The sequence below is a fragment of the Pongo pygmaeus genome, chromosome 10 (assembly GCF_028885625.2).
Source record: "Pongo pygmaeus isolate AG05252 chromosome 10, NHGRI_mPonPyg2-v2.0_pri, whole genome shotgun sequence".
In the NCBI taxonomy this organism is placed as follows: domain Eukaryota; kingdom Metazoa; phylum Chordata; class Mammalia; order Primates; family Hominidae; genus Pongo; species Pongo pygmaeus.
Window position 1 is genome coordinate 79,406,393 of NC_072383.2, and position 23,687 is coordinate 79,430,079.

General features: G+C 33.2%; 1 protein-coding gene and 1 long non-coding RNA gene across 16 annotated transcripts in view; one reads left to right on the top strand and one right to left on the bottom strand.

Annotated features, from left to right (window-relative positions):
* PPFIA2 (PTPRF interacting protein alpha 2) overlaps nucleotides 1-23,687 on the bottom strand; it is a 497,964-nt gene that overhangs the window by 103,552 nt on the left and 370,725 nt on the right. For all 15 annotated transcript variants that reach the window (XM_054442749.2, XM_054442743.2, XM_063646523.1 and 12 more), the window contains 7 exons: nucleotides 22,748-22,969; nucleotides 14,451-14,597; nucleotides 13,287-13,421; nucleotides 7,773-7,856; nucleotides 7,386-7,517; nucleotides 5,761-5,823; nucleotides 1,210-1,301 (listed from right to left, as the gene is read on the bottom strand). In XM_054442749.2, coding sequence (XP_054298724.1) covers nucleotides 1,210-1,301; nucleotides 5,761-5,823; nucleotides 7,386-7,517; nucleotides 7,773-7,856; nucleotides 13,287-13,421; nucleotides 14,451-14,597; nucleotides 22,748-22,969 — 875 coding nt within the window. The remainder of the gene's footprint in view (nucleotides 1-1,209; nucleotides 1,302-5,760; nucleotides 5,824-7,385; nucleotides 7,518-7,772; nucleotides 7,857-13,286; nucleotides 13,422-14,450; nucleotides 14,598-22,747; nucleotides 22,970-23,687) is intronic.
* Nucleotides 21,778-23,687, top strand: part of LOC129009579 (uncharacterized) — a 79,960-nt gene continuing 78,050 nt past the window's right edge. The window contains exon 1 of the long non-coding RNA XR_008492810.1: nucleotides 21,778-21,829. This is a non-coding gene — a long non-coding RNA (uncharacterized LOC129009579). The remainder of the gene's footprint in view (nucleotides 21,830-23,687) is intronic.

Below are 23,687 nucleotides of genomic sequence, written 5' to 3' on the forward strand. Positions count from 1 at the left end.
TTACATATGTAAAAGTTCCTTGAGTGTTTTTATGCCTGCCGAACTTTTTCTCATATTCAATTGAGTACGGAAGTACTTAAAATATTAAATATTGTTTTTCCTTACATTTATATTGAAAAGAGTTTAAGACACTTCAGGATTTTTTTAATTTGAATTTTTATTTGAGCATCTGAAAAATGCTTTACCAGATATTCATTTATTCATTCTATAATATATCTTGAGAGCATACTATATGCAAGGTAGTTTTTTAGGTGTTGAGATTATGGTAGTTATCAAAACAAATACAAACCCATCCTCTGGTGGAGTTAACTTTCTAAAGATGAACATAACACCAAGAAAGATGAACTTCTACTAAAAGCCTATGGTAGTGGAAAGTTTCAAACGGCTGCTATTATTCTGTGTTGCCTAGTAAATACGTGACTAAATGAGTGAGTCCTTCTAGGGTTTCTAACAACTTTAAATAGAACATCTCAAACACAAAAGGAAATTATGTGTGAATTATTAACATATAGATCTATCTATCTATCTGTTTATCTATCTATCTATCTATCTATCTATCTATCTATCTATGATCTATCAAGTAAGCTGCCATCCATTGCTTATTTTTCTTAAGATGAGATAGTGAATCAAAGTAGATGAGTATGGCTAAATTTATTTGAAGTTTTTTTTTTCTTTTTTTTTTATCTGATTGATTTCTCTTTTCCTCTTTTTTTTTTTTTGCAATTACTTTACCGAAATAGCTGCTAAGTGACCATAATCAATAATATTTGTTTAGTCACAATAAGCATTGAACATATTTCTGCATGTTTCTACACTGAACACATAGAGAAAACTTTATGTCAAATTCAATTTCTGTATTGAACACATATAAAGAGAAGGGCTGACGCCTCTTCTTGAATGAGATGCAATCTCCCTGTACACAGTTCAATTTCTTCAATTAAGAATCTTTTAATATATTTCTATATATATAATGAAATGTAGAATACAAAAGATAATATTTTAATTTTTTATTGATTATCTACAGAAATAATTTCTAAGTTAAAAAGTTATTTTTGAATGTAAAAACTAAATCAGTGAAGAGTCAAAACATGGTAATGACTAGTGAGCAATAGGAAGTACTGATTTATTTTAGTTGAGGACATATGAAACTATAAGGGAATTCATGTTGATTTTCAGTGAACTATACATAAGCTTTTAGTTTAATGTTACCTTGGTATTGTGGGTTCAATTAAAGAGCCAGTTCTCATTTTCAATTGGTCAAGTTCAGATCTCAGCTTTTCAATTTCTTCTGCTAATCTTTCCTAAAAAATCAAAACAGTGTTACTCAGATGCCAGTAATATCAGCAAGCGATTATGATAAATGAGTCTTAATGGTTTTTTTAAAAAGGAAAAACTGAGGATACATTTGTATTAAAGGTTATTACACGTAATAATAAAGCATGCCAGAATTTTCCCCTTGTAATAAAAAATGTGGGTAGCAGAAATTAATAAAAATTTATCTACAATCCCTGGCATTCACTAATCCTGAATATTTGAAAATTCATGGGAATATTACAATTATGACCAGCTATGTAGGCGTCACTTAAAAATGCTGAGTAGAAATCATATGCAGTTTTGAAAATAAAGAAAATGTCTTATTTATGCAGTAAATGAAGAATTTCCATTATTCTACAAGGGTTAAAGGACATATGGGTGAAGGAAAAAGATGATTGGATTGAAAGAAAAAGGAAACTAAACTCTCTGGCTTTTACTCTGCATGAGATAGGCAACAATTGGAGGATTTTTTTTTTTTAAATTTATTTATTTATTTATTTATTCATTTATTTATTTATTTATTTAAAGACAAGGCCTCACTCTGTCACTGAGGCTGGAGGGCACCTTACAAAATAAAGTTAATAACCGATTAGCTTGATATTGTCACAATTATTTGTACTTAATGAGAATTTTCTCATATTGGCATTATAGGTTCTGGTCTGTAAATTTATGAAGATAGGGGTTGTCTTAGAGCTTTAATTAACTGCTCATCTAAGCATTCAATTTGGTTTTAATGATTATAACTTTTATATTGTTATACAGGTCTAAATGTATCATTCTAGATTTTTCTGTTACTGTTTTTCCCCTTCCCAGTGACCAGTGCTTGATATTTTACTTTACTCAAACTTCTTTTCTCATCACATTTTTTTTTTGTCAGTGTGGCCTTTGCAACGTTTCTCTTCTCTGTTATTTTTATTCTCACTACCTCACTACCATCCTACTCTAAGCCCTTTTTATCTTTTTCCTGAATGATTTTTACCAGCTTCAGTCTCTTTCCTACACATTTATCTGCTAGACATATAATTTTAATACACGTGTACAATAAACTAATGTGTTGCTTTAAAATGTTCAATAGTTTCTTATTGATTTGTAAATATCTTTGTTCATTATTTTCACAAAAGTGCCCTGAATACCTCTTGTGTGTCAGGCACCTGAGATACAGTAGTGAGCTGACAAATGTCTTGCCCTCATGCAATTTAGAATTTAGTAGAAAAAATGAATAATAAACAAGTAGGAATATAGGAATATAGAATGTTGTTAGAAAGGAGAAAACAGGGGAGTCATGGAAGGGTTTTTCAATAAAGTGATACTTGGACAATGACCTAAATAAAGGAGAAATTAAAAAATGAGACTCTTAGGAAAAGGCATGGCAGATAAAAGCAACAGCACGTGCATACGCCTCTTGGTGGAAATGGAGTGGAGGGTAAGGAGTCCAGTGTGGCTGGATTGCAGAGGTTAAATTGACAAGTAGAGGACACTTTTTAAAAGTATGATTGCAGAACTCAGGAATGGCAGTCCTAAAAGAGGTTGTAAACCACTTCAAACTCTGGCTTTTACTCTGCATGAGGTAGGCAACAATTGAAAGATTTTTTTAAAATTCTTTTATTTATGTATTTATTTATTTAAAGACAGGGTCTCACTTTGCCACTGAAACTGGAGTGCAGTTGTGTGATCACAGCTCATTGCAGTCTTGAACTCCTGGGTTCAAGTAATCCTCTTGCCTCAGCCTTCCAAGTAGTTAGGAGGACTACAGGTGTGCACCACTGCACCTGGCTAATTTGTTTTTAATTTTTATTTTTGTAAAGGTGGGTCTTGCTATGTTTCCTGGATTTTCTAGCAGAGAAGTGGCATGATCATTCTAATGGCTGTGAAATAGATTGTCAAGTTGAATTGGGAGGCAGAAAAGAGAGGAAATTTTGAGGCAAGAGAGTAATGGCTTGGACAAGAATGGTGTTAGGGTAAGAATGGCTATATTTTGGCTATATTGTGAGAGTAGAACTAAGAGGATTTGATATCGGACTAGATGTGGGATATGAAATAAACATAGGGGTCAAGACTAAGTCCAAGTTTTTTAGCCTGAGTAACAGAAAGAAACAAAGAAATTGTAATTATGATTGACTGAGAAGACTGCTGGTGTGTTAGGTTAGATGGTGGTGGTGTTTGATGTATGGGAGTGGGGTAAGAATAGATTGGCATGTTACATTTGAGGTACCTAGGTGTCCAAATGGAGATATTGAGTTGGCACTAGAATATATAAACTCTCTCAGGGAAGAGGACCCAGTAGGTAATCTAAATTTGGATGTGCTCAATTTACAGATGGTGTTTAAATCCAGGAGATCAGATGAAGTCACTAGGGGCGAATCAGAGAGAAGAAAGGAAAGCTACCTAGAAACTTCAAATTTTAGAGATAAAGATGGAAAGGGAAACACTGAGAAAAGAGTTTGAGCCTACAGAGGGTTTTGCTGATAATGGACTGTGAGTACAGTTAGTTTAGTGGAAATCTGAGGAATTATAGAAGATGTGGTCAGATTAGTGAATGTGCCCATCTAAATGGGATGATAGTTCAGAAATGAGATGTGATCTGGGATTTACTCTCTCTGGAGACTGACATAAGCAAGGATGCAAAGCATGGCATGACTAGTACTCTTGGTTGCTTAGGCAGATTGTTGGAGTTACAAGGCTTCGGTAGGTGGTGGGGGAGTGGGTTCTGGGGATATTGCCAAGAGCACACAGAGCTTTGGATAACATAACATGCATAACAGCATCATGTCCAAAATTCACAATCTGCTCAAAAACTACTTCTTTAAATACATACCAGTCACAGTAAACTTCTGATGATTCATCAGATCAATCATCTTGATTTTCTTTGTGCTGTTGCAGAGGATTCATCCTCTACCTAGAATTCTCTACCTTTATTAAGATCACATATGTCTCTAAGAGGCTACTAAAAATGTAATCTCTGTGTTGTCTTTGTGAATTACCTCAGAAAGAATCAGATACTACCTTCCAGGTCCCACATTACATTGTTCTAAAGACCTATCTTTCAGGAGATTGTGGACACCTTGACTGTAGAATTAGTTATTATTTTTCTTTTATTATTATTATTATACTTTAAGTTTTAGGGTACATGTGCACAATGTGCAGGTTAGTTACATATGTATACATGTGACATGCTGGTGTGCTGCACCCATTAACTCTTTTTAATTGCATCATAATATGCAGCATCCAGTAGGGTTAGAGGTATAATTGTTCTCTTTCCTCTATTCTTCATCTTTTCCAATACCTTCTATATCCCATACTATCCCTCCCTTCCTTCCTTCCTTCCTTCCTTCCTTCCTTCCCTCCCTCCCTCTTCCCTTCCCTTCCCTTCCCTCCCTCCCCCTCCCTCTTCCCTTCCCTTCCCTTCCCTCCCTTCCTTCTTCCCCGCTCCCTTCTTTCCTTCATTCTCTTTTTCCCTTCCTTCTCTCTCTCCATTTCTTCTGTCTTTTCTCAACACACAGTTATAGATCACTTCTTAAGTTAGCAATCCTATCTTCTTTAAAAAAATAAGATAAAATTGCTAACAATAACTTTAAAGGCTAATGAAGAAGAAAAATACTATTAGCAATTACCATTAAAATTTCACAATCTGCCCTTAGTTTCCTCTTCTACCACGTACCCTACAACAGGAATAATTGATTCCAGCCAAATAGTTGTGCCTATTATTTAAAATGTCACACTCATTACCCATCCCCTAACCCCACCAAGCACCTGTGATCATGCCACATGCACTATGATTGAAAGCCTGGCGTCAGAGTCCTACTTTCCCTTAAATCTTCAGTCAAGTCCCTCCTTCCTGAAGTCTTCTTCACAGCAGCAATGTATCATGGTCTTTCCTACCTGTAGCTCTTACTGCCTACTTCACTAATTTGGCACTTGGCATCTGCTACCCTGCATACTCATTGGTTTGTAAGGGCTGTGTTCTCTCTCCTCAATTAGTTTTTTTTAGCTCTTTTGGAACTAGGATTATATTTGGACATATATAACTTAGCATAATTCTTATATATAATAGTATTTAATGTATTTCTGCTGAAAGAATATCTAAAACTAGACATAAATTAGTGCATATATTTTAATTCTATTTATATAAGGCATAAAGCAAGACAAAACCATTTTTTAATGTTATAAGTCAAGATAGTGATTATCCTTTAATGGAAGAGTGTGAGTATAGACTAATTTGGGGGGAGTTTCTGAAGTGCTAATTTTTGGTGAATATGGGTTACAAAGATTCATCAAGCTCTTCCTCTCTATGTACACTTTTCTGCAGGTATAAAAAAAGTTAAAATCGTTTTACAAAGATAGGATACTAAAATTGTTTTTTCAAATTTATTTTACAACAAAACATTCATCAGTGGAATAGAAAATAAAAATAGAAAAATGGGCCCAAAACGTAAGTTTCCATTATACCTTATCATGTAAAGATTCTTCAAGATTCTTTCTGAAAGTTTCTGATTCTTGAATTAAAACATTCTAAAGAAAAGAAAACAGCAGAAATAATTAATAAATTAAACAGAAAATACTTAAATATATATTGATTAATATCTTATCACTCAAGAATCCTCTCAGATTCCTTCCTTAGTACAGGTATTTCTTGGTTTCCATGGAAACCATGCTTTGATGAAATTTTCAAATGTGAGACCTTCACATTTAAAAAAATACATAATTTAAACGAGAAATGTTATTTTGTAACACTTGAATGAACAAATGAAATAAATATTGGATTTTAAGCTATTTCTGTTTGCCTTTCCTCAGACCACAATTTAAATTAGAAACTATTGGTTATTCTTCAAATAAGAAAAAGTGAGCAACAAGCTAAATCTTAGAGGTGTTATAAAAAATTCAGAAGAACTCACTTCTATTGTCTGAAGAAAGAAGAAATTGTGAAATCATATTCTTAAAAATTTCACTTTCTGGACATCTACTGCAATGTGGAATTAACAATTTATAATGATACTTAAATTATTAGAGAAATAACAAACTCTAGCTATTCAGAAACCTAATATTACATGTCACAAAGTCATGTGGAAATCAGTTGGCATCACAGATACTTAAAATAAACCTTGCCAGAAAATTATTTTTGTTGTTAAAAATTATTTATTTTTCTACAAAACACACAAGCACTATAAGGCATTATTTAAAATAATGTATTCTTTTTCAAAGTTATAGAATAAAATTAAACTAAGAGTGTAGTAATTGCATAGTGGCCATGTATTTGAAGTTGTATGAGAGGAAGTCATGTCTTATTACTTTCTAATGGGTAAATTAATCAAACTACTTTAACTTTTTGTCAAAAAATTTTTCCTATTTTGGTTTATTTTATGTACTAATGGAAAATGTCTAGCTAAAATAGTGATTGGTATTCAATCTAGATTTCTAAAATGATGTGATCATCTGGGTTTTATACCCTACCTTAATTTATGCTCTGGAATTGGTAACCAGCTCTCATAACTCTTGCTGGTCTGGTAGCTGCCAACTATCAATGAGACATATATAACTGTAAATCACATTGCAGACTGTACAGAAGCACTATTTCTGAAATAATGCAGCTGAAAATACTGGGTTTCTAAACCCGCTACTGGGATTGATACTAGTTCTTTTGATGATATAAACTCACTTACATTTTGACTTTTAGACTGGTGTGTAGATATCAGTCACTTGACACGTGAATATTTCAAATCACCTCCCCCCAAAAAAAGTATTGACTTGTGTCTCATCACTTTTCTATTTTGCATACCAGGCAGAGGATAAATAAAATATTTTCATCATAAAAGCACAGCATATTTTAATACATTTGCCTCATATGAACATGTGAATATAAAAGATTTATACATCATGCAAATTTTTTATTCATCCCAAATTTGATCTTACACTTTTTTAAATAAAAAAATATGCATTCCTTTCTAAGAATACACCAGGCATTTTTAAAAACTAAGTAAATGGATCATCTGACCATTACAATGATTGCAGCTGTATATAAAACAAACATGAGCATTGCAAAATATTCATGTGATTTTACCCTTCTATCATTTTACCTTTTCTTCTAGAGCAGCCATTCTTTCCTTTAAGTGTAGTTGTAGGCGTTCATTGGATTCAGTCAGAAGTCTATCAACCGTATCCGATAATCTCTTGTTATGCTCCTCATTCATTTTCTCTCTTTGCCTAGCCTTACATTTTAAAAAATGACATAAAAATCCATTCAAAAACTGTTTGAGATTATTTTTATAGTGTTGCTAGTTTTAAATTGAATTTAATTTTACATCTGTTTTGATTAAAGTGGTGGAAACATTTTCTTCAAAGTCAACAGGTCATATTTGTAAGTTTTAAATATAATCCATACTCAGTTAAAGGCTTTCTTCTTATATACAGAATATGAATTCATAAACCAATGATTGGGGGGTAATAGTTCTTAATATACATACTCTTTGAAGTTCTTGATTCTTCTCTTCAAGTTGACCCTCTAAATGTCTCATACGTTCTTCAATATTTCCATGTCTCTCTTCAGCCTATTAAGAAATATGAAGAATACACCTGAAATGTAAGATTTGGTTAACGCTTTTCCTCTAAATAAATTGAAATAAAATGTAAAGCAAGCTACTACCAACTGCAAACATAGTTTTCAAAAAACAAACTTTCTTCAAACAGGCAGCTGAACAGCATTGCTTGAAATGTGTCAGCTACAAAGGCCTGTTACATCCAAGCATCAGCAAAACATTGGAGTTATTTATGAGCAATGAAATCAGCCAAATGTAACATGCAGACTGTGCATGGTTTGAACACAAACCTGCCATTGTCCAATCTTAAGCTCCTGAAGCACTGAACTGCACAGATGGTTGATTATCAATAAATAAAAGTAACATAATTTTTATAAATGAAAATAAAAACTTAGATGGATTCTATTTAGCAATAGAAAGTAAAGTCCAGTAGGACTACCTTCCTACGTATGGAGATCATTTCTTGTAGTTTAGCTTCCATAACATATTGATAATCATCAGATGAGGTAGAAGAGGTTGGATCAGACTAACGAGTCAAGGAAAAGGAGAGGGACAAAATTGAAAAATCAGAACTAAAGACACTGACACCAAACAGAACATAGCACAGAATGCTTAAAAGAAAAGTGTGACAGCAAATTTAATACTTTAATAGACAGAATTTTATGTGGAAAGAACTACATTGATATTTGGTGAACATGATGCAGTTGATGGTTTTAAATAAAAAACAATAATATACTAAAATAAAAGCTATCAACCTAAGATATGAAAGGTTAGTGATGGCTGGCAATGAAAGACTACTACAGAATGAATAAAGCAACTCTGAAAGAGTTATATAATAATTGGAATTATGAGAAACCAAACACCAGAATATGTCTCTGATAGATTGTTAAAAGTTTGTATTTGGGTTTGTTTGTCTATATTACTTAAAAATAACGGAAATAGTAGTTTCGCAATGTTGAGGAATATGCTAGACAATGACTCAGGTGTAATTAATTTGGAACAAAATTTATTCTAAACCTTGCTCTGTAGAAAAAAGATTAAAAAACTAAGCCTGGGGGTTATTGTGAGTAGTCCCCAATTCCAGCAAGATTGAGTTTCCTCAGCAACAGGAAAACTTATGAAATGACTTCTGGTCTCTGAATGCACACTATGGTCATTGGTCTAGAATCTAATGGCCTACTCTCAGATACTTGGTCTCAGATACTTGTCTAAAGGTCTACTCTCAGATATTGGTCTAGAATTTAATGGCTTACTCTCAGATAGGTTTAATTAGAAATTTTAAATGAAAATGACTGAAAGTCCTCAAATTATCAATTGACAACAATGCTGTGAGAACAAGAAATCTTGTTTGTGACTCTCCTAAATGACACTAGGGGCCAATCCCAAACTGTTTCTGCATTGATTTGTTGCTGTGGAAACAAAATAGTGCCTAAAGTGAATAGGCAGCACAGTTTCCTCGTAAGCTCATGTTTGTCCAGTGCCAAGGTTAGATACATGTCTTGGAGGTGACCGTCACGTTACCACAGGTGCAGAGTGTTCAACACATGTGACATTGCTGATAGCAAAATTGTTAGTATGTTATGCAAGAATTACATATGAAGTTACATCAACATCTTAATCATTGCAAGTTAAGTAATTATTACATTTAAAGGACTCCATGTCAGGACTACAAATTTAACTCCAGAGCATATTCTATCACATTTTATAAGCTCATTCTAAAACAGTGAAACTCACTTTATGCCAATATAGAATTATATATAAATATGTCATGCAGTAACTGAAAAGAAATAGTAACCTATTCATTTGATTCAGATGCATATATACTATTTTATGCAATAAATTCAAATTTAATCTATGAAAGCAAACATTTAACATTTCAATTCTGGTGTGCTTATGCAAACTACAATTCAACATTTACATTTTGTAAGGTTTTCCTTCCGATATTCTTATTTTATATATGTGGAAGATAATAAAGACATAACAGATAACTAATTTCTTTCCTCCAAGTCATCCTCAAATTTCCAATTTAGAAGCTACACAGAGTTACCATGGTCCCCAAATGCCAGAATTTTTTTTATAATATTATTTAAATTTTAGAGTTCTATTAAGAATACAGTAAGTGGATCAAAATGTTGTTGAAATTATATAATCTAAATTTATAAAGGTATCTGTGATCCTTCAAAATTACATTTTAACATGCAGTTAGTAGTGTTTAAATTAATTAGATGACTGACTCAAGACACTTGAGACATGAATATTTCAGCTGCCAAAACTGTGTCTTCAGAAATACAAGTTTTTAGAGGTCTTTAAAACTTCTAGTTGTTTCTGTTTACTTATTAAAAACACATCAAACTTAAAAAGAAAAAACACACAAAACACCAAAATTGTGAAAATTCCCTTCAGAGATAAAATAAGAATTTGGTCCTGTTTAAATTACTGTTATTGCTGATACATTTTATTGGTACTAGAAATAAATAAAATACCTCATTCGGGATGAATTATGTCCTTGCTAAAGGAATATGCATTTTAATTAAAAAGTAGATATAATAAATCATAAGACTGGGAGCCCAAAGTAATCTTTATTGGTTAATTGTGTATAAACTCGCCAAAGCAAAAGTTTTAGTTGTATCCATAACCATTAATCAATCATTCTGACTTTCTAAAAGCCATAAATAAGCTTTGCCTATACACACACACACACACAAACACACACATACACAAACACACACACACACACATATTAGAAGGTGAAAAATAGTTTATCAACCAAAGAATGCATTCAGACATCCCATCTAAATAATATATACTGGGACCAATTTTCAACCAACACTACTAATTTGCATTCTATGTGAAAACTACAGTTTTAGCAATTATTGTAAATACAAAGATCACATAGAAACAGTCTGCTATTTTTTATACTCCTTGGTGAAAAACTGTTTATCTTGGTTTCACTCCTTAATATGATATAGGAAAATTTAAAATATACTAAAGTTTTAGGATGAACTACAGGCAGAAATGGTTTTGAGAACATGAATAAACTCAGAAAGGGAGAAGAAATTAAATTTAAAGAGAAAGACCTAGAAAAAAGAAGAAAAAAAGATGACAGTAAAGTAGGAAAAAGTATATTGGTGAAATAAAATGTTTGAGGGGCTATTAAGAATATCATTCAAAATATAGGAGGAGGAACCCATGTTTAAGCTAAGGACAAATATTTTTACTTTAGTGAGTAGTCAAAAGGTTAATGAACAGAAAAAGACTGTGGTGATCCATAATAAGGAAATATCAGAAACAAATTGAAACAGAAAAAAAAACCAGATATAAAGATAGACCCTAAAGGTCTTGAGAACAGAGTACAAGAAAAAGTACAAGGCTGTTGAAACCACAAAACTTGGGAGAAGAAATGAAAGAGTGATCCTCAAATGTTAAAAAAAAAAAAAAAAAAAAAAAAAAAGTGACAGGCAAAAGGAATGTGTTCAGGATAAAATCTCAGTACTTAAGGAGCTTTCATAATGAATAAAATATGGTAATAATATAAAAAGCATATATTTGAAATATGTTGTTGACATAGCACCAGTCAGAAAAGAAAGTGATAAAAAGGAGAGTGAATTAGAGCATTTGAAGACTTTTTGGAAGAATTCCAATTGTCTGAAAAATGAAATCAAAGAGGTTCAGAGACAGTAAAGGGAGGAGAAAGCTGAGGGGAGCTATTTTTTGTGCCCAAGGTAATATTGTGCCCAAGATATATATATATCTATCTATTTAACAGACTAGACAAGATAAAAGGAAAAAATATAACACACCTAATTCCAGTTATTTTTATATATTCTAAATCAATAATTCTTGGGAATATTTAATATAGTATTTTTGATGTCAAATATTATATTTTAAATTGTTTTTATTCTCAGTCTATCAAAGGTTAATGTGGGGCAGTGATTTTCTGAATTGTAAATTGTGTTACTTGGGGGAAATTGCAGATTTTCCTGTGTTTTAGTCAAGATCATACTGATAATTATTTTAAGCTACAATTTTACAAAAGTTATTTTTCTTATTCAGTCACTCATCTAATCCCCCAAAACAGTGCAACTGAAAAAGATAACTCTTTTTGAAAGTTCTTTATGTACTTTAGAGGAAAGGCCTAATTATGCATATCTTAGTCTAAGTTATAGTCATTTAAGATCTGTGTTTGCAAGAAAAAAATGAAATAATACCAACATGTTTAAATATTTTTTTCAAATTAAATGATAAATTTATCTTTATCTTAGAAATCACACATTTCTGAAATTGCCAGAGTGGTTTACTGGCATGGTTTGTGACTACAGAAGGATCCAAATTATAATCCCATCTTAATCAGTTTTATCCAACTAGTTACTCCAACACTCTGTAAACCAGCAACTATTTCAATGCTCTCTAATCCTGCTCTACACCATCAAAGGTTTGCCTTTCATTATCTGGTTAATTGTCCTATTTTAGCCAAGAGGAAGATCAGTCCACTGTTCGTTTTTAATTATTTGCTTTTTTAGAAAATCAGATGTGTGTGTCTACTTCATTGCTGCATCAATTATTTTGGGTAAATCCTAATCGTGTAATTTTAAACTTGAAGTCCAGATACCTATCATACTCACTTATTGTAGTGGCCGTGAAAACTTAGCAAATATTAATGATTGTGTAAAAATATAAATTGTGTGATTATTTTTGAATTCATATTAAATGTCAAACATGCTTTTAGTGACAAAATGTAGTTTTATATAACTTGTGACATATATATACACTTTGAAATGATGCCATTTCCGTTTGACTGTCAGAGGTCAGAATAGTCCTTTTTAACATTATAATGCTTGTAAAATTCTAAAATATTCAGATAGTTGCAGAATCTACCGGCCATATTATACAGAAAATTTTGAACATTCTTCAGAGTATTATTGATTTTAATTGTCAGAAGAAATTACAACTATAAAACCGCTTTCTGACTTTTAATTGTTTTAGACCTCAGACTTTTATAAGTCTAACTTCCCACTTCTAACAAGTTTTATACTGTAGTTGGAGAGGAATCAAGAAGTCATGATATTCTCTATACTTCTAATAGCAACTGATGTGAAGCCTGTTAAATTGTTATGTCTCATATAACATTATCTTTTTTTGTTTATCTCCAGGATTATTATACAAATATTACCATGGAAAATTAACTATAACAATGACATGAAATTTTACTTGTTTTGTTAATGTTTAAATAGGCAGGGGGATCATCACATTTGTATAACAATTATTCCTGCTGGCATAAATATGTATGACAAGAAAAAAATTGACTTAGTAACAGATCAATATAATAAATATTAAATTAACTTAATTTTCATAAAGCCTATAGAAAATCTTTACACATTTCATTTTGATTGCCAGTCCTTTCTACAAATATATCTAGGTTGACCAGTTGTTCTAGTGCAGTACCTTGGTTAGGGCTGCAATTCTCTGAGCCAGTTCAGCCTCTACTTCAGGCAAGGTTTCAGCCTTTCTCATGGTCTGCTGCAACTTTTGTTCAGCTAGCTCAAGACGTTCTTGTAACTGTCTGTTTTTTTCTTCCATCTGGAATGGGAATGGGAGCAGAGACACTTAAAGAGTCAGAGTTTGGATAGCAAACACCAGTCGCCAGGGGCTTTGCACTTCAGCCATGATTCTAGATTTAAATCAGCCACTACCACACCTAAATGTGCAAAGTATTGATTGTTGTCTTGTTTTCATATATTGCTTATCTGTTTCCTTCATAAATTTCAGCACATTAAAACAATGCAAAAGCTCTTACCACTGGCAGCAAAAAGGAAAGAAATTACTCATGAGTATACATTTTAACAAAGGGAATATAGCTCAGTACTAAGACATCAGATATATCACCATAGCAAAATATTGAAAAGCGTGGTATTTAGACTGGAGTGGGAGAGGTAATGTAGCATGATGATCCAGGCTCTAGAGATAAGGTTGACAAACATTTTCTGTAACAGGTCAGATAGTAAAAATGTTAGGCCTCGTGTATCATATGGCCTCAATCGCAAATACTCAACTGTGTTGTAGCACAAAAACAGTCATAGACAATGATTAAATGATTGGGCATGGCTGTGTTCCAATAAGACTTTATTAACAAGAGCAGGCAACCAACCAGCTTTGGCCCACGGCTATAGTTTGCCTGTTTCTGCTCTAGAGCCCAATAAACTTAGTATTCCATTATTGGCTCTGGTGTTTAGTAGACGTATGATCTTGGGAAAGTCTAACTGTCTCTGAGCTATAGTGTCTTCACTATAATAATGCTACCTAATTCATAGGTGGTGGTTAGAATTGAGTGAGGTAATACATGAAAACTGTTTAGCACAGATTCTGGCTCATGCCTATATGAAAAGTAAATCAGAGTCATTATTTGTATTATTATTAAGATAAATAATTTATCTTTCTAGAAAGTAAATTTCACACTGAAAATCGTATTTGTTTTGCTAGAGAATTTCAAATTTTAGAGAATGATTACTCAAACATCTGTCAAGAAGTACCCTATTTTATTTACTCCCTGTTTTGTGAGAATGATGAGAACACATGGACCAGAAAAAAACCAAGACAGAGATACTGAACCTGCCGTAGGATAGCTTCTTTATTTGCTAACTCATTTTCTAGTTTATCATTCATGTCATGTATGGAGGTAGATTCTCTCTGAGCACTGAGGTAACGCTTTTCAAGGGTTGTAATTCTTTCTTCCATATCTTCCTTTTGTGCCATGGCCTACAATTAAAATAATTTTAAAAAAGCAAATCAGATTCTCAGATTGTTTAATTATTGTCTTGTTAGTTAAATAAAAAAGAAACATAAAAACTATTGCATTCTTGAAGTAAATACTCATTCCTTTCTTTTCATTGAACGAATGTGAGATTGCAGGTGCATGCTCCCAACTTAGCTGTCAGAATTATTTTTGTATCTTCAGTTAACCAAAAGCTTTCTGCTGTCTAAGAATGCAATGGAGTAGCTTTTGAAACTGTCTACTGTAGAACTGGCATTCTTGTAAGACAAGTGGCAGATAAATTAGTTCACTATGCAGTAAAATTAAGTATAATTATGAGTAGAGTTGTAAATCATAAAATTGTTAAAATGGTGGCTACAGTTCTAAATTGTAAAGCAATCTTCAAATAGATTACAAATACCATCCGTATTCTTACCTTTACATTAAGAAAGAGGAACTCTGTGGTTAAAAGGGCAGGCCAAAAAAAAAATAGTACATTTGGATCTTATTTACAAGTTTACCAACTGATTTAGAAACTTAGCCATTTACCTAGTTATATATGTTTCAATTACATAAGAGTTTAAAGAAGTCCATGAACACATAAATATAGGAAAAAATCAAGTTCAAGTGGAGAAAATCATGGCATTGATAATATTTTAAACAGTAATTTTTAAATAATCGAATTTATAGATAGTACTATGGAGATAATTTTACCTTACTCACAGCTTACATGGAAATTTACTGGTAGTTAGATAACCTACTTTATTGACAAGATGTTGGGGGAAAATCATGTGCAGAAGTGAGGCTCATTGGCCTGGAATGGTTTCCTGAGAATGTGGGAAGCTTCTTTGTATAAGGGTCCTGGAATTGAGGAAATGGCTATAGTTTCCATATCTTATTATCCAGAATCATTTCATCACCTATTCTTAATCAGTGCCTTTGTCACTCTCTTAAAGGGTCCAGAGCCAGTCCTGTCACATATAATAATCAGATAAGCAGACAGCCTTTCTTCCAATTTTCTTTCCTTTTTTTTTTTCAGATGATAACTCTAATGAAAGGATAGGTTGAATAAAAAGTAAAATAGGAATAAAATAGGCAATGTCCTAATCTAATATAATAGCAAGACATAAATTTTGTTTAAATAAAGAGAGAAAATACCAGAAGTAGTGGATAAAAGGGTTGAAATTAAGAATTTCAGGGAAATGGGATAAAAACTTGAAGTGAGATGCTGTGTGTGTTTATACATGTACCATATTTATACGTGCCATTATTTGACTTTGATAATTTTTGTATATATATAAAATTAAAATTAATTAAAAAGTAATAGATCAGCCAGAGGTGATGGCTCACACCTGTAATCCCAGTATTTTGGGAGGCCACGGTGGGCAGATCTCTTGAGGTCAGGAGTTCAAGACCAGCTTGCCTGCCTAACATGGTGAAACCCCGTCTCCACTAAAAATACAACAAAAATTAGCTGGGCGTCATGGTGCATGCCTATAATCCCAGCTACTCAGAGAGGCTGAGGCCTGAGAATTGCTTGAACCTGGGAGGTGGAGGTTGCAGTGAGCCGAGATTGCACCACTGCACTCCAGCCTAGGCCACAGGGCAAGACTCCATTTCAAGAAAAAAAAAAAAAGTAATAGATCCACCATGAAACTCATCATGTTGTCCCTAGTCTCCTGCTCACCCACAAGTTAGCTCTCTCTCTTGTATTTTTTGTCTTTTATTCGCCTTACTTTTCCTCCACGCTACTGCCCGAGAGATATTTCTAAATGATCATATTGCTTTTTGGTTTCAATACTTTTATTTCTTCCCCTCCATCTTCAGGGTAAAATCTGAGCTACAAAGCCTAGAAAAAAAGTGGTTTTGTGACCTGATACTTCCTTACTTCAGTGTACTGGGGCTAATAACATCCCCACAAAATTCGTGTCCACTCTGAACCTGTGAATGTGACCTTATGTGCAAATAGGATTTTGTTGACATAATCAAGTTAAGATGAGGTCACACAGGATTAGGATAGCCCCTAAATCCAATGACTGGTGTTTTTATAAGGAGGGGATTTGGGGACAAAGAGATATACAGGGAAGAAGGCGGAAGTCAGTCAGAGAATGGAGTTATAAGGAGTTGTACTGCTACCAGCCAAGAATGCCAATGATTACCAGTAACCATTAGAAGCTAGATGGGATGAAGAAGAAATCTCACTAGAGCCTTCAGAGAGAATATGGCCCTGCTGAAACACTGATTTCAGACTTAAAGCCTCTAAAACAGTGAGTGACTAAATTATGGTTGTTTTAAGCCATCCAGTTTGTGGCAATTTGTTATGGCAGCTTTACAAAACTAATGCACTCTGTGACATCATGTCTACCTGGAATGTGTTCTGTCTTTTTTGTCTGGCTCAATCCTACTGACCATCAAGACCCAGCCAAAAGCTACTTGATTAATTATGTTGACATTAAAGTGCAAACATAAAAATTTAAATTTAATCTATGAATTCAGCAAAAATTAGCCCCACTAATTTTTAAGAAATATTATATACATACCTCTAGATTTTAGGTATCCCAAATAACGTCTACTATTTAAAAAGATTTTTATTTTCACTTTTGACTTTTTCTACTTTACATATTTTTTATCTCAATGATGGTAGAGTTTTTATCTTAGAGGATCTTTTCAGAGTGCTTAATATTGTATTCCATCAGTTTCATTTGCAAACAGAACTCTGGGAAAATTTTGTGGCCTGAAGAGAAAAGTCTAAAGCTAACCTGTATAAATAAACTTCTTACTAAATTTTAACAGCAATAAAATCAATAAAAGGCAAACACGCATTTCTCAAGAACGTGAGCACTGAAGTAGTATATACTTGCTCCAAATGCTAGTTTGGGACACTTATTAACTCTGTTATAAGGGATCAATATCGGTCACCTTTTCTGTGCTTCACCTTCTTCATACATTGTGTGGGTTGAGATTCTAACATGTAGCACATAGCATTGTTGTTAAGAATCAGGAAGTGCTTTGTATGGTGTCTCATGTAGAAAACACCCTTGATAAATAATAGCTGTTATTTATTATTAATTACTATTATGTATACAATTAGATGATCTCACTCTATGACATAGATTACATGCAGGAATTTTTGCATTTTGTAATTTTGGTACTGCATTTTTTGATTCAGTGATTCATGTGGAAGATTCAATTTTTAACTGCAGGCTATGTTGCCAAAAATAAACTGGATTTACAAGTCAGAGAAATAGCTTTTCCCTCTGTCATTTGAAAAATTCTAAAAGAGGAAGTTTTTTCTAGTCCCTAAAACTTGCTACTTACAAAAAAATGAGAAAAAATAAAGATTCAATGATCTCTTGACCTGAAGTTCATGTATAAATTGGATTTTGTTCATATTTAATAAATATAACTCTCTGGTAATTTAGATCTATTAAAGTGAAAAATATAACTACATGTTTCAGATAATAGAAAAGGCAACACTGAGATGTATTTAATTCATTTAATCACATAGTGAAATTCTGAAGAACTGTTAATAGGAAGTTGGAAATACAAGATGGTTTTATTCACCAAAAAAATGTAATTAAAATACTCCACTGAAAATTTTAGCTACTGGCACAGCTATGTATTTGATATATCATTATCCATACACAATTAATAATCCTTTTGATTAAAAACTGGAGAGATAATCCATTTGTATGAGATTGTCTATTTTTCTAATTTGAGTGCTGTGTCTAGCTTTAATCCAACTCACGTATTCTTCGTAGGTCAAAATCAATTTAAGGAGTTTTGTTTGAAGACAAAATGTAAAATGAAAGTACATTTTGGATAGATTTCTTTTCTGACAAAGAAAAATTACAAAAGTATATTCCGAAGCCATCAGTGGAACACATTTATAAATTAGATTGGTGCAAAACTAATTGCAGTGTTTGCTATTCAAAGTAATAGTTAATTTTAGATACCTTAGAATGTCCTTACATGCAAAGCAAATTATCTTTCCGTTTTTCATTATATGGTTGTTTTTTCTCATTTCCTAATTTTTACTCAATTATTACAACAAACATTTATTACCTGTACAATTTATAAATCATACTATGCTAGCAATGCTATAGGAGTATCAAGAAAAAGGAGCTTATTTTTTTCTACTAGGAAACTTGCAATCCGTGGCTTATGCCTATAATTGCAGCCCACTGGGAGGATGAGATGGGAGGATTGCTTGAACCAGGAATTTGAGACCGGCCTGAACAACATAGTGGGACCCTTTCTCTAAAAAAAACACAAAAGTTTTCCAGACATTGTGACGTGTGCCCTGTAGTCTTAGCTACTCCAAAGGCTGAGGTGAGAAGTTGCTTGAGCCTAGGAGTTCGAGGTTGCAGTGAGCTGAAAACACTACTGCACTTCAGCCTGGACAACAGAGCAAGACTCTTTCTCTAAAATAAATAAATAATATTTTTAAAGAATAATTAAGAAAAGGAAAAGAAACTTGCAATCCAGTTGACTCTGTGTGACCATAACCCAGAAAAATATTATTCAGGAAAATAAAAGCTTTAAGTGCTAAGTAATTTGTTTTTTAAGTACGTGATTTTCACATCTTCCTTCTTCTTGAAAAAGAGATCCAAATATTGATTATTTAGAGGACAGTTATACTGTAGCTGCATTTTAAGAGAGTTGCTATCACTGAATTATTTATTATGCTGTGTTGATTTTGGAAGCAGTTCATAGTGGAAGAAGCACAGGTTTTGAAGCCATGCTGATCTTATTTCTCTTCCGTGCTGCCGAGGGGGAACTACATAGACCTTTGGCAAGTTACTTTACCTCACTGAACCTTATGGGTCTCATCTGAGAAAAATGGAGGTAATGATTAGCATTGCCCCTTTTGCCAGTTGTGAGGAATTTGAGGATTTCCATATAATACACCTGTAATAGTTTTCACATGTGACTCGTCCTTAAAAAACCCTTCATAAACCATGGGCCTGGGTCTTGAGACCTGAATATTTCAGAATTTATTTAGCTTTCACAGTGCTGTGTGTGTGTGTGTGTGTGTGTGTGTGCGTGTGTATACCAAAAAAAAAAGTGATGCATCCAGTAACTCAGGCTGAGTGTAGGCCCTTTCACAGGTTTCATCAACGCCATCAGTTCCTACAGTCTTGCACCTGGCACTTTACACTTTTCCATTGCCAGCATGGCTCTGAAAACATTTGTGTTTGCAACCTCCCTTCAGAGGTGGATGATGAGAGATATTCTTTTCTCAGGAAACTCTTCTAAAATATATACGTAGAAACGATGGGGCTGATAAGAGTAGTTGTATTTTAAAATAATTCCACATGAAAGGAGAACGTTTTGCCCATTAGAATGGATTCTTAATAAAAGAACACCTGGCATCATAGGAGTGACATTTTCCATCTGACTGGGTGTTTTGTCACCTACATTCAGAGGCTATTAGTATCAAGGAGTTATTTTTAAATAGGCAGTAAGAAAATGGGAGTTGGATGTTGGGCCTTACCTGTAAGTGATGCTGGATTAGATAAGCATTAATAGAGCAATGAGTACTAAAATGAAAGGAAATCATCTAAATCTCCAGAACCAAGAGAATGAAGACGGAGAGAATGAACAACAGATCAAGAAGTGAGCCCAGTGATTTGATAGCCAGAAATCCTAGTAATTCCTTAACAGTGATACAGAAGAGGGGTTAAACCGCCTTTACTTTATGAATTCTCTGAGTTTGAATTGTGGGGAGTAGTGAAGACAAGAGATGCATCCATGAACTATTAATTCATAAAAAGTTGTATCATTATCTGTGCTGCAGTGGAGCAGTCTACCACTTCATGATTCATCTATCTCTTTTTTGTTTTGTTTTGTTTTGCTAGCAGGCATTGTCGTAGTACATATTCTGATATCATTCACACATTCTGATATTTACTTATAAATATCTATTCTTTTGGCAAAGATTTTTTGAGTGCCTATTATACAATAAAGAGCTGCGCAGGTTCTCTGAAGACAGCAGTGAACAAAACAAGAAAAAAATCCTAGCCCTTATAGATGTTTACGGATAGTTGGGGAGGGAGGCATATGATAACCAAGTATATCAGTAAAATATACATTGTGTCAGGTGATAGAAAGTCCTGTGGGATAAGCAAACAAAAGAAGAAGGAGAGTGTATATGTGTAAATAACAAGGTCAGGGGACATTTCACCGAGAAAACAACATGGAACAAAAGGCAGAGAGAAAAGAAAATGTAACAAAACAGGTCTGGCTTGCTTACGAGGTCACTCCAGTTGAGCAGAGCATGTTAGGATGAGACAGTAGATGATCTCCAAGAGGTCAGAAAGGTGGTAGCAGAGAGACTGTACATGGCTTGTAGACCACTGTACGGGTTTTGATAATAGTGTAAGTAGAATAGGTAGTCATTGAAAAGTTATAAGCAGAAAAGTGACATGAACTGACTTATAGGCAGGCTGCTCAAGCTGCTGTGTTGAGCACAGACTGAGGTGAGCTGAACGCATGAGCAGGAAGACCAGGGAACAGACGACCATTGAAATAATCCAGTGAGAGAAAGTGATTGTGTAGAAAAAGAAAAAGCCATGAAGATTCTGAGAAGAGGTCCCATTATGAATATTTTGAAATTGTAAATAACAGGATTTACTGCTGAATCAAACCAAGTGTGTGAGGCGAGAGATCTTAAGGACAACTTCAAGATTTTTGGCCTGAGCAACAATAATAATGGATAAGGATACATATGTAACTAACCTGCACATTGCGCACATGTACCCTAAAACCTAAAGTATAATAATAATAAATAAATAAAATAAAATAAAATAAAATAAAAATAATGGATAAGGAAGACTGCAGGAGGGTCTGGTTTGTTGAGAAAATATCAAGAAAAGAGTTTGAAAATACTAATTTTGAGATATCCCTTAGTGACTGAGAGAGAAACATCTGGAAATCAGGAAAGAAGGACAAGCTGGAGATATTAATTGGGAATCCTAAGATGATGGTGGCTTTTGGAGCCATGAGACTGCAGAAATTCACCAGGGAAATAAAGGTAGGTAGAGAAGGGAAGACACTCCAAGATGGGGGAGGAGAAATAGAAGCAGTAAAGGAGCCTGCGATGAGGTAAGCAAGTAAATACGGATGAAAACCACGAGAGGATAATGTGCTATTAGCCCAGTGAAGAAGTCCTCTGGAAAATGGATCAAGTGCTTCAGAAGACTGAGAATTGAACCTTGGATTCAGTAACATGGAGGTCAGTAATGACTTTTATGAGAAGAGTTTTGGTGGAACAGTCAGGGAAATGTAAGATACAATTGGCTTATGAGAGAATGGGAAGAAAAGAATTGGGCACATAGAATAGGGCCAACTTGATGAACAACTAGTGATATACAAAAGATATTTTTAAAAGAGAAAAATACATTTAAAAGAATATGTAAAAACAGAAAAGGCAAAAAGTCAGAAAACGCAATTTCCACAAATATAATTTTCTTTTTAGTTGTGACTGAAAAGGTGAAAAAGTGAAAAGATTCTAAACTCTCACCTTAGCAGGTAAAATGATTTGACAGTGTTACAAATTAAACATCTCCTAGTATTTTTTGTAGTAACTTAAAGTACTCTCTTCACTTGATATTAGCCAAGAGACTGAGAAATGACTAAAGTACTCATTTTTTTAAGTAGAAAAAGGGATGTTATGTCTAACAGGAATTTAATATATAGACAAAGAAAGGTTATGTTATACATATGTGTGTATATGTATATTAACAGAGATACATTCACCTTCATGACACAAAACCAAAATAAGCAATGGAACAATTTAAAATATTTTTGTAGTATTCCTATATACTAAGAGTATAGCAATTCATGATTCATACACATATCTAGAGTTATTTAAAATTAAAAGCTTACATTTAAAAAATTTTATTAACAGCTTCAGAATGTCTTTGTTATATCTGACCCTTGATAGCACAAATTTCTTTCCATATATATTTAAAACACTCATGAAGTAAACTATGTTTGCCCTGTTGAACAAGTTTCATAACTAATATAATGCATGCCAAAGTATGGTCTTTTGAGAAGTAAAAAGTGTATGGTCATTATGGGAAATTATGGAAACAGTATCTCAGAAGCAGCATTCAGAAATCAAATACTGAAAGTGGCATGAATCACTTACCTCCCTAATATCCCTTTGATACTTGGTGTTCATTTCTTCTGTTTTAATGAGATCCTTTCTTGCTGTCTCTGCTTCCTGTTCCACCTCTCCCACTCGGGAAGAAAGGGCTGCTAAACGTTCTTTCATCTGGGCCATTTCATAGTTTTGCTTTTCAAGCAATTCTTGTAGTTCAACTATTTGACTAGTTTCATCGGTTGAGTCTATAGAACCATTGGACAAACGCTGCAGAAATAGAAAAAGAAATGGCACTTAAGAATTTTCATCTTTAATTTAAAATTTAAAATAAACTTAAATTAAACTGACACTGCTTTCATACTGAGAAATAAGAAATTCTGAAAAGAACTAGTTTTGCCGAAAAACTAAGTTTCTAAGGAAACTGTTAATTGACATTAAAATATGAAGGTAGATCAGTAATTTTCAAACAGTTTAATAGATGTATTTGAAATGGAAACTATGCTATGCTCTCTCTATGTATAAAACATACCATAAAACACAGATGTTTCCTAAACATTTAAGTGTCAGCTACTATTTTATCAATTAGATATATAATTTATTATTAATTTACAATACTATAACACCACACATTATTTTTAATTAATAGGTAAGGACCTATAAGGTGTGCAATTTTAAAATTTTTCTTCAAGATCCCTTGTAAATTTTTAAGTTTTATTTTCAATAATGCCCAGAAGAATAACTTACCAAATATTTTTTATCAAAGATTATTCCTGCTGTGAATCCGACCTAGCTGGAACAAGTATATAGTATAGAAAAGTTTTTATTTATATATTGCTATTAACATAAAATCATGTGTGCACACAACTCACAGGAAGGAGGCTGAAAGGGGTTAAATATTTTGAGAGCTGATTTTTCTTTTTTCCAAAAGGACTGCTTAGAAACCAGGGTTTTCTGAAAGTATGTCTTCAGAAGTATGCCCTACAGC